This window comes from the organism of the source record quoted next, unplaced genomic scaffold (genome assembly GCF_019419815.1).
Source record: "Pyrus x bretschneideri cultivar Hongxiangsu unplaced genomic scaffold, Pyrus_bretschneideri_v1 Contig25, whole genome shotgun sequence".
In the NCBI taxonomy this organism is placed as follows: Eukaryota; Viridiplantae; Streptophyta; class Magnoliopsida; order Rosales; family Rosaceae; genus Pyrus; species Pyrus x bretschneideri.
Genome location: NW_025999557.1, coordinates 323427 through 335603, shown reverse-complemented (window position 1 = coordinate 335603; position 12177 = coordinate 323427). Strand labels below are relative to the sequence as shown.

Here is a 12177-nt window from a genome sequence, read left to right as displayed (position 1 = left end):
AAACACTTTTGGGGTTGCCCGCATAGGGCGTACCCGGAAACGAGAGCGGTCTAAGAGACAAGGTTTTTCCTGGGCATTCCATCAAACAGTTAGTGGGCGTAGTCCAAGTGACCAAATTTGGCATACATATTGATGAGGTGGTTGGTGACAAACAGGTTGGGTGGGTGGATGGGGTTGTGGGCGATCATGTAACGGTGCAAAGAGGCCGTCTTGGAGGCGGCGGCGGCTGGCACAGGCGTGGAAGAGAGTGGTGTAGGTTTGGGGGCAGTGAGTTGGTGGGGGATGACGGGAGTAGATGAGTGAGAGCGCTGCCTGGAGGTGGCCGCGGGTGGCGAGAACCACACCTGACCGAGCAGATCATTATCATTGGTTGTCCGATGAGAGATGCGAGACGCGAGGGTGAGAGCACGTGGGCGTAACATGACACTTGTTCGATCAGTGTCTTGGTGGAATGTATACATTATTGCAATACTTTTGCACCCAATGTGGTCAGGAAAATGTTACAAGAACCTTGAAACTGAAGTCTACAATCTCAGCATCTATACTTGATTAACAGAGAGATGATTAGTTGCTTTACGTGTTCATCCAAACAACGCACTACTTTGATCTTCCTGTAGACATTTTGTACTTAGAATCTCATTTATCCTTGTAGGTTTACATATCCAAGTCAGCACCCTTTTAGATTTGCACCTCTTTTAGTATATATTCAAGTCAGTAACCTTTTCATTAGATATCCAAGTTAGCACCCTTTTATACATCCTTGTAGTTAATATGTGTAATTGTATTGGAATGCAAAAAAAAAAAAAAAAAAAAAAATTGTTAACGGGTGTTAACAAGTGAAACGGGTGACCTATTAGATTAACGAGTTTGGTTCAGGTGATCCGTTAGCTTAACGGGTCGGATTGAACCTGATCCAAACCCGATAAACCCAATCTGTTTACAGGTCTACTACTGCATTCCATCTTTGAGTGGTTTGTGATTGGTGATTTGTGATTGGAGCAGTGGAAAGTTCATGTCATGTTCTGAGTGGGCAACAATAATATTAACAAGCATTCAGTCCAAGTTGTTTTTTTTACTTCTTCTTTTAGTGTTTGTTTAGGTAAAGGTCAATTGCAGGTAGAACGATTGTCAAATTGAAAGGGGCAAATTCTACAGTTAAATCTAAGTTTTACCTATTTGAGTTTTTTGTCCAATTTGGGCCCATAATCACTTGTCGTTTGAAAATAAGGTCATCTCCAACCGAAGGGTCCAAAGGACCAGAGGGTCGAAAATAGCTCAAAAACCGTCTCCAACCGAGGACTAGGCTAAAGGGCTCGTGGGCCTCAAGGAATCTGAAAGGGCCAAAGGGCTAGAGGGCTGGTCCAATCCAGCCAGCCCCGGGCTGGGCCAGAAATTCTAGGCCAAATTTCAAATGCGACGGTTAGCTAACGTCAGCTAGCTGTTATTTTTTATTTTTTTTTACACGATTTTTTTTCCTATAACTTCTTCTTTTTTTTTTTTTTTTTTTCTATAACTTCTATTTTACAAAATTTGTTTTATATTTTTTCTAAATTATATTTTTTTTCCTATAACTTCAATTTTACAAATTTTGAATTTAATGTAAGTTGTTGTTTTTAAATAATAAATTATGTTGTAGTTTTTTACAGTACTTAGCCGTTGGATTTGAATTTGAATTTAAGTTGTAATTTTAAAATAATAAATTATGTTTGGTCCTATGGCCCTTTGGTCCTCAGTTGGAGACAGTTTTTTGTGGTAGGGCTAAAACGAGCCCTATGGCCCTCGGTTGGAGATGAAGGCAAATATGGCCATGTATTATTCATTAAGATATTAATATCTTGGAGGGCCAAAGGGCTAAAATGAGCCTTCAGGCCAGCCTTCGGTTGGAGGTTAGCTAAAGTCTTTACGAGTTCATATATTGCTCACTGTAATATATGGGCATTTTAGGCCAATTTCTATGGTTTACTATGTTGGTAAGATTTTAGGATACTTTGTTATTTTAGTATCATATTATTTTCATAATTCGTTTTCTATTTGTACTCTTAAAAATAGAAAGTCTAGGGTTAAAGGTCACTACATAAGCTTTGATATAATTCAATAAATAAGCTTTGAGGTTTTTTCATAATATCAAGGGTTCATGTCAAATTCGTATCATATCATAGCTAGGGTTCTTGAAATTAACCAATACCATTTATCGTGGCTAAATTAACACAGTATATGCAAGGCCATGCATGGTTGCGATCACTGCGAGTGAGGAAGAATTAATTTAACAATTCGGTCTAGTAATGCTTTATTTTTTTAATATCAAAAGAAGTTTTAAACTCGAATCTCGGTCGAATTAATCTAAAGTGTAGTGAGCAACGATAGAGGATGACATTCAAGATGGACCAATTTGTGCCCTTTATTTGGCAAGTATGTGATCCATGCATGTGTGCATATAATGTGAAGGAACCACTTGATTTTAGAACAAAGTCAAAAACCTACGCCAAAAGGAGATAAACGTTCCTAAAGCTAAAGCTAATAAAATGATATGCTTTTCTTAATTCTGAATATCCTGTGTCCAAAGATTGAATTTACTTATGCTGCCTTCTTCTTCTTGTTTGTTTTATTAAGAAAATGTCAAACGTGCACCTCAAAAGAAGAATATACAAGTGCAAATACAGCAGCTATCATGATAGGTATTCAGTTGCAAACTAGAAATCCAGCAGCACCAGAAGCTGCAAATGAAGGGAATATTTTTGTTCACCGGTTTGAGAGTGTGCCCTGTGCGTGTCAGATAAGTAACCAATATCATCATAACCAACAAAGGAAGAATCAGCTTGAGGACAAAGGGTGTTGGTGCTGTCACTCGAGGAAGCATAGGAGTAGAACAAGCCCAAATCCGTAGCAAAAAAGGGCATGCATAGGGCTTGGTCCGACAAAAGGCCGCCCAGCAGAGCAAGTGCCCTGTAGAGATGGGGCGGGCCGAGAAGATAGAAGCCTAGGGGGCAGCTGCAGGCTGCAATGATGAAAGTCCAAAGGAATGGGCTTGGGCTCAAAGCGCTACAGCGGGCCCAAAACATGGGCTGCACAGTAGACGCCAAAACTACATAGTTTGGAGCAAGAGTTGGAGTTGCTAAGGATGGCAAGGGGACGGATTAGGTTCAGATGTGTCATCCTCATACCCGAACCCATTTATTTTCCCTGAACCCGAACCCGTAGAATCCCTGAATGGATTTTCCCCATAACTGAACCTGTCGGGTGAAAGATTTTTGATCGGGGAACGGTTTTCCCCATTATGATATTTATAAGTTTATTTATATTATTAACTAAATGAAGAATATTAAAAAAAAGATATTAAATAAATTGTTATTATTAATACAATTGATACAATGCATCTAATAAGTAATATTGTCACTTAGTACTACGATCTAGTGGTATTCCTCTTCACTTGTAAGTAAGATGTCTTAGGTTCGATTCTCGCCAAATGCGGGTTTGAACCACATTATTGCTAATCTATTGAGAAGCTAAGCCCACCCCCTCCTCTTATTGTAGATAATATCAATCGTTCAAAAATAAGTAATATTTAAAATTTATATTACTAAGAAAACATTTACACTCTTAAAAATTATAAGCATATAATTCCTATTATTAATGATATAAAAGTAAATAATTAATTTCATATTTAATAATGCATGATTATTAACAATCCCTTTTCATATAATAAATATATATATATTTTTTTATTCATAGATGAAATGGTTCGATTTCGAGTATGGGTTTGGGGCGGATACCCTAATAACCATAACCGAACCCAAAACCAAAAAATTTACCTATAACTGTATAATACCCAAAATTTTATCCGAAACCGAACCATTTGGATCGGTTACTTACGGGAATCGGATTTTACAGGTTAAATTGTCATCCCCAGGAGTTGCAGGCTTGGTTCTGCTCGATGGTGCGGCTCGACTTGGCTTCAGGCCATGCCGTGCACGGTGGCGTGGCTCAGCCGCTATTTCCTTTTTTCTTTCTTTTCAGTTTTAGAGTTTTAAAAACCTTAGTTAAGTTGCGCGTGCATGAACATGTATATATATATTGAACCATATAAGCAATATATATAATAATAAGACTGAGAATTCATGCATCTTGATAAATGTTTTCATGCTAACAGGAACTTATAAAATATCAATAATGTGTTTTTGAATAACCTACTTTTGCTGTATATGAAATAAAGTCTTTGAATGCTAGTTGTAGAAGAACCTCTTCCACAAACCTTCAGTTTCTTAGTGTCAGCAAGAGCGTGTTGATATTTAATTGAAGATTTATAAAGGGATGAAGAGAGGGCGTGACGGCAAATAGAGAGAAGATAGAATATGTGAATTATGAGGTGTGTATTATATCATTCCATTGTGTTTTTATTTATAATAGTAATTAAGGAATAGAAAATTTTTGTGCTCACTTTGATAGAGAAAATAATTAACAACTACCCAACAAATTAGGGGTGGGTTCAAAAAACCGAAAATCGAAAAAAACCGACAACAGAAACGGACCGAGGCCGAAAAAAATCGAACCGCAAAAAAACCGAACCGAAATTGTCAAACCGAACCGAACCGAATCTGACCAGTTCAGTTTCGGTTTTTGAGGCTCGAAAACCGAACCGAACCGATATATATATATATATATATATATATAATTTTTTTGAATATTTTTAAATAATTTAGTCATACAATCATAACAACACAGAATCTGTTGCCAAGTTGGTTTCAATGAAACTTTACAAGCTGGAGGCATGGGTTCGAACCCTCATGCCTCCAGGATTTGTGAGGTTATTTTTAATTTTTTAATCTTTTTAACAAAACCCTTAAACCTTTATTGCATTTGATTTTGTTAGATTATTTTAAATAACATTTTAATTAGTATCTTTTCTTTTATTATTTCTATGTAGAAATGACAAGTGGAAGTTCAAAAAAAGGTGATATGTTGCCCCCTAGGCCACCCAAGCGTTAGCAAGCAAATTGTCGTTGAAAAAGTACGTGGATCACTCTCATTGTGGGACACTTGAAAGTTGAAATTTGGAATGTTTATTTACTCTTTTAGATGTGGAATACTTGAACTTTGATGTTTATTTTAAGTTTGGACTTTTGGAAGATTTAAACTTTGATGTTTATTTAACTTTGGGCTTTGGAACACTTGATTATAATTAAACTTTGAATTGAATGTTTATTTTCATTGTCTTTGAGTTGAGACTATGATTATATTAGAAATTTGGAATGCTTATTTTGAGTCTTGACGATTATGTTGAAATAGGACTTATTACAAAATGGATGCAAGTTGTTTTCGTATACTTTTTTTAAGCTACTTGGGGAAAAAAGCAAAAAAAAAAAAAAAAAAAACCGAACCGGGCCGAAACCGAACCGAATACAAACCAAACTGAACACAAACCGATAGAAAACCGAACTGAACCGAACCGAACCGAACCCACCCCTACAACAAATTATGGACAAAATAGTAATATTGTACAATTTAGAAATCAAACGTGGAAGAAAAAAATTCCACCACGTTTGCAAATCAATTTTTCTCAAACTGTTAGATTTCCTTGCCGAGGAGGATAGGAGGAGGCCATTCCATCAGTTTATGTCACAAACTTTAGATATCCCAGCGGAGGCCATTGGTAAAGGTTACGGTACTGAAGAAGCAGAAAAAAGACGTATGTATGTTTAGCGCAACAAGTCATAGTAGTTTCAATCTTTGTCCAAAGTATGCAATTTGGGATGATGGATGATGAATTACAGATGGTTGCACTTATTATTTAAAGTTACTTCATGCTTCCTCTTTAGTTTTCTTATTTCCTATATACGTTCTCTACAATTGTTGTTTGTAGTTTGATTGTTTATTTTTACTCTTCAATGTTGTACATATGTATTTTATCAATAGTGATTAATGCATTCGTTACTGTTTTCCACAAAGAGTTTGCACTCTTTCTTCCAAACGTTAGTGACATTGGTGATTAATTTTAGCAACAAAAAACATTGAAGCCATCGCCATGGATGTGATGATTGGTGGTACGTGATCAGAGATTGAAAACCCTAAAAACTGGATGTTGACGTGTAGGGTTGAGTTGAGGAAAAGTAACGCGAAACTTGAATGGGCAAACGAAAACATTTGGTACTTCAAGTGTAGGTTGGTTTTCTTCTCTCACAATTTTTTTTTTCTTTACGTTCTTCTTCCTTTTCCAGCAAATTTTCTTATAACTATAGGCCACAATTGTTTATAAAGTATTACAATCATAGGGTTTTGCACAGAAAGAGAGGAGAGGCTGACACTTGATGGGTTTCTCTTATTAAGTTTTCATTCGTTTATCCTTTTTTTTTATTAATGTTATTGACACAAGTTTTTTCATTGGGGAAAGAAATTTGGGTAATAATATGCTACTGTGATGTATCTTGCAAGGCTAAAGACGATTCTATGCATGTTTGAAGGAACAATCTGAGTATTGAAAGTCCTATCTGTGTAATAGGGTTTGTGTCAACCCTAGTAGTGCTTTATCTAGTTGTATAAGTGTCTTATCTGGTTGGCAGCTCCTTAATTCAAGGAGCTTAATTATGTATAAGAGTCTTATCTTGTTGGCAGCTTGTTGGCAGCTGGTTGGCAGCTGATTGGCAGCTCCTTAATTCAAGGAGCTTAATTATGTTTCCTATGCCGACTTCTCAGCTTGATTCAAGGAAGTTCTAGGTTAGAGTCTTGAGTGTTGAGTGTAGTTTGCAACTCACTCAAACTCCTCTATATATTTGTATCATGTTTCTGTTCCTAGTACGAGAACAAAATACAAAATACACAAACTTCAAAAGTTAACATGGTATCAGAGCAGGCATCCTTCTGAAGCCTGTCTTTGAATATCTTACGTTGTGATTTCTCTTCAACAAAACTATGGCTGATGAGCATTCGGAGGAAGAGAGCATCATTGCTTCTCCTTCCACTCACATCTCTGAAATGGATATTAATCCAAATCAACGACTCAGTTCAGTGTTATTGAATGAGTTTAACTATTTACCGTGGGCAAGAGCGGTTAGTCTCGCACTAGGTGGAAGATCCAAACTGGGTTTCATCGATGGCAGTTTTCCTGCTCCTGGAGTCACTTCTCCTGAATATGGAGGGTGGCTTTGCAAAGATCAGCTGGTCATGTCATGGCTGCTTAATTCCATGGAAAGGAAGATTGCTGAAATCTTCAGCTATTCCGAGTCGTCACTCACTCTCTGGACAACAGTGAAGGAGATGTATGGTAATCAAAATAATTCTGCCCGCATTTTTCAACTCAAGAAGGATATCTCCAACGTTCAACAAGAAGGTAAAACCTTTGTTCAACATCTTGGCTCTCTAAGAAGAATGTGGAATGAGCTGGATGTCTATAGACCTCACACCACTGATCACGCGGTGCTTCTTAAAAGAACTGAAGAGGATAAGATATTTCAATTGTTGTCTAGTCTGAGCTCAGACTATGAGGATTTGAGAAGCCATATCCTCATGAATCCTGAGCTACCATCCTTCACTAGCATTTGTGCAACCATCCAACGTGAGGAAGTAAGAAGAAAAGTCATGAACAATGGTACAAAAACCATTGTGACTGAAGCTAAGGCGTATCTAACAAATGAAAAAAGATACAAAGGAAAAAACCCCCATCTAAAGTGCCTACACTGTGACAACATCGGGCATGTGAGAGATAAGTGCTGGATTCTCCATCCAGAACTTAAGCCAGATTTCATGAAGGACAAAACCACGCAGAAGACAAGTCGAGCACATCCTCGTGCCAACACCTCATCATCTTCATCTTTCAACAGTTCTGATCCATACAAACAGTTCACTGCAAATCCTGCTACTCTTATAAATGAGTTCGCAGCCTATCTCCATCAAAAGAAGGGTAGGGAAGATCGAGCTGCTGAACATGAAGATGGAAGTACCTCGGCATTGCTTGGCAAGTTTGCTGGTTTCCTGGCTGATGCTGATCGTTTACCTCAACAAGGCATGAAAGGTATCATGAATGCTTTCAAAACTGCTCTTAAAATGAATGAGTTGCATGATTTTTGGGTTGTAGATTCAGGTGCCATAGATCACATGACTAATCAAGTGTCAAAATTGCATAAATTCGAGAAACTTCATAAACCATCACATGTGTCTGTAGCTAATGGTGAAGGTGCTAGGATTGTAGGCAAGGGAAAAATTCACTTGATATCTGATCAAATAGAGTCCATGGCCTTATATGTGCCTTCGTTTCCATTCCAACTTCTCTCAGTAGGGAAAATCACAAATTCCTTAAACTGCTTAGCCATTTTTTCACCAGAAAATGTCATTTTTCAGGATCTTGTCACCAAGAGGAAGATTGGTGAGGGATTTTACCTAGATGGTCTCTATTACATCTCGAAAAGCTTTCCCAGTGGATTACAAGCAAAGTCTATACCCGTACATGTCTCCATTCAAGACCAGTTTTTGTGGCACCAGCGATTAGCACACCCATCTCAACATGTTTTGTCCACATTGTTTCCAGATTTAGACAAAGAACAAATTCATTGTGAAACTTGCCACATGTCAAAGGCAACAAAGCTACCCCTTCGTTCATCTTTGTCTAGAGTTTTTCATCTTTTTGAACTTGTACACTCGGATGTATGGGGACCAACTAGTGAGTCTTTTGATGGTTACAAATATTTCATAACCTTTGTTGATGACTATTCAAGAGCAACTTGGTTATATTTGTTAAAATCAAAGAGTGAAGTGATGGAAGTGTTTAAAGACTTTCATAGTCTTGTTAAAAACCATTTTTCCTCTCAAATCAAAACTCTAAGGTCTGATAATGGCACCGAATACATGTCCCAAGTCATGACTCAATATTTGAGCAACAATGGCATCATGCATCAAACTAGTTGTGTTGGCACACCTCAACAAAATGGTATTGCCGAGAGAAAAAATCGAAATCTCCTTGAAAAAACTAGGTCATTGATGTTTCAAATGAATGTACCTAAACGTTTTTGGTCTCAAAGTGTTATGGCAACCACTTACCTGATCAACAGGTTACCTAGCAGGGTTTTGGGGTTCAAATCACCAATGGAAATTGTAAAGAACAGGAAAATAGACTTGTCACACCTTAAAGTCTTTGGATGCATTTGTTTTGTCCATGTTCAGTCCTTGCATCGAGACAAACTTGACCCGAGAGCAACCAAATGCATTTTCCTTGGTTACTCATCCACACAAAAGGGATACAAATGTTACAATCCACAACTTAAGAGGTTAATTGTTTCCAAGGATGTCAGATTTCATGAAACTAACCCTTATTACAGCCAAGCTCTGGATAGTTCAAGTGAGGGGGAGAATTACTTGGATTTGTTTCCATTGCCAAGAACTAAAATCCTTGCCACTGAAGTACCTGATGCAATGGGGCCTGTTCATCACACAAATGTCCCTACTGAAAATGACAACCAAGCCTCAAGTAATGATACCAACAATTCTGAATCAATCCACAATATTGCTCCTGAGGAATCATCCTACGAGTTGCAATCGACTGCACCTCGACGCAACCCTACTCGTGAAAGACATCCTCCAGCAAGACTGCAAGACTTTGTCACTTACAAACCAAGACATCCACTATCTCACTACGTGTCCTATGACAAAATGTCTCCTAAACACACTGCTTTCCTGTGTACTATATCTGAGCATGTTGAGCCTCAGTCATTCCAAGAAGCAAATCAATCACCAGTTTGGCAGCAAGCCATGCAAGATGAACTGAATGCCCTTGATCAACACAAAACCTGGAGCATTGAGACACTGCCTAAGGGAAAGAAGACAGTAGGTTGCAGGTGGATATACAAGGTTAAATTCAACTCAGATGGATCCATAGAAAGACACAAGGCAAGATTAGTGGCTCGTGGCTTTACTCAAACATTTGATGTGGACTACAAAGAAACATTCGCCCCTGTTGCAAAGATGAACTCTGTAAGAGTACTCCTTTCAGTTGCTGTTAACAAAGGATGGCCTATGTTTCAAATGGACGTAAAGAACGCCTTCTTACATGGTGAGCTTGAAGAAGAAGTCTTCATGAGGTTACCCCCAGGCCATCCTCAAAGTCATGAACCTGATCTTGTGTACAGATTGCACAAATCAATTTATGGTCTTAAACAGTCACCAAGAGCTTGGTATGCCAAGCTAAGTTCAGTCCTCACAACGGTTGGTTTTAAAAGAAGCAATGCAGACTCTTCATTGTTCGTATGCACGGGCACTGCTGGGAAACTGGTTGTTCTTGTCTATGTCGATGATTTAATCATCACAGGAGACAACATGGATAAAATAACTAAGCTTAAGCATTCACTGCAACAGCGTTTGCCATCAAAGATCTTGGCATAATCAGATATTTTCTTGGCATCGAAATGGCTACCTCTCCCAAGGGTTTCTTTCTCAGCCAACGGAAATATGTTCTGGACCTTCTCAAGGAAGCAAACATGAGTGATGCTAAACCTGTCAATACACCTCTTGACACGAAACTCAAACTTAGCTTGGAAGGGCAACCACTGCCCAACATCAGTTATTATCAGCGTCTTGTGGGTAAGCTGATCTACTTGACTATTACAAGGCCTGACATAGCCTATTCAGTAAGCATTGCTAGCCAATTTATGCACTCTCCCACCATGGAGCATTTTAATCTTGTCAAGAGACTACTTCGGTATCTCAAAGGTTCAATAGGTCGTGGCATCATCATGAAAAAGAATGAGAGCACTGAGATCACAGGTTATTGTGATGCTGATTGGGCTGGTAACTCTATTGATCGTAAGTCTACAACGGGGTATTGCACATTTGTGGGAGGCAATCTTGTTACCTGGAAAAGTAAAAAGCAAGCCGTAGTTGCTCGATCCAGCACTAAGGCTGAATATCGCGCCATGGCATCTACTGCCTGTGAACTAATATGGCTGAAAGGTTTGTTGTGCGACTTAGGTGTCTCTACTACTCAGTCCATGTCTCTTTTCTGTGATAACCAAGCGGTAATGCACATTGCGTCCAACCCCGTCTTCCACGAGAGAACCAAGCACATCGAAGTTGATTGTCACTATGTCCGTGCACAGGTATAATCACAGGTCATCAAAACTCATTTTGTCAAGAGCTACGATCAACTCGCAGACCTATTCACTAAACCTTTAGCATCACCTCAGTTTCAGCGGCTTCTCGGCAAGCTTGGATCCATCAACCTCCTGGATCCAGCTTGAGGGGGAGTATTGAAAGTCCTATCTGTGTAATAGGGTTTGTGTCAACCCTAGTAGTGCTTTATCTAGTTGTATAAGTGTCTTATCTGGTTGGCAGCTCCTTAATTCAAGGAGCTTAATTATGTATAAGAGTCTTATCTTGTTGGCAGCTGGTTGGCAGCTGATTGGCAGCTCCTTAATTCAAGGAGCTTAATTATGTTTCCTATGCCGACTTCTCAGCTTGATTCAAGGAAGTTCTATGTTAGAGTCTTGAGTGTTGAGTGTAGTTTGCAACTCACTCAAACTCCTCTATATATTTGTATCATGTTTCTGTTCCTAGTACGAGAACAAAATACAAAATACACAAACTTCAAAAATTAACACTGAGTTTGTCAAATAATATTGTGGTTATACAGATTTGATTTCTTCCAATTGTAATCTTAATTATTCATGTTCTTCACTATCTTGGTTAATTTCCAATATCATACTTGGAATCTCAACTCAACATTCCAAATTGAGGAGGAGTAAACATATAGAATATTTGCGTTTAGCTTATTCTCTATTCTTTAAGTTTGATATACATTTTAAAAAGTGGGTTGAAAAACATAAGTAAAATCATGCGTGGTAGTTCCCTTCTAACTCTAAGCATCAATATTAGCATGGATGTTGGCAATGGCCATAGCTCAAGTCGTGGCTTGAACGAAGAGGTGAATAAAATGAGAGAGGAGTGGATAAATAAAGAAGAAGAACACAGGAAGGCTGTGGACTTGGTTTAGTAAGATTATGCTGCCAAGCTTGATGATTTAGGGGCTCAAATTTGGTCAGTTTTAATATCAAATTAGCCTTCAAAAAAAAAAAATAAAGAAGAAATATTGAATATGTGTTGCTAGGTTTATTTTCTAGTTTTCCTTTTTTTTTTTCCTTGCAAGATTGATTTGGAACATTATGTTTAGCTTCACTTTGTTTATGGTTTTCTCTTTCAAGA

The 12177-nt window shown here is 38.1% G+C and overlaps 1 protein-coding gene across 1 annotated transcript; it reads left to right on the top strand.

Moving 5' to 3' along the window:
* The first annotated feature begins 10385 nt into the window (after window positions 1-10385).
* LOC125478460 (uncharacterized mitochondrial protein AtMg00810-like) lies at window positions 10386-11406 on the top strand. The gene is made up of 2 exons (XM_048586638.1): window positions 10386-11075; window positions 11311-11406. Exons 1-2 carry the CDS (start codon window positions 10386-10388, stop codon window positions 11404-11406), a joined length of 786 nt encoding a protein of 261 aa, XP_048442595.1.
* The last annotated feature ends 771 nt before the right edge of the window (window positions 11407-12177 follow it).

What these genes read in the sequence shown, in the direction of transcription:
- LOC125478460 (XM_048586638.1), top strand. Translation starts at nt 10,386, where the DNA reads ATGGCTACCTCTCCCAAGGGTTTCTTTCTCAGCCAACGGAAATATGTT. An exon ending in GTCACTATGTCCGTGCACAG is followed by an intron (nt 11,076 to 11,310) that starts GTATAATCACAG and finishes TCTGGTTGGCAG; the next exon opens with CTCCTTAATTCAAGGAGCTT.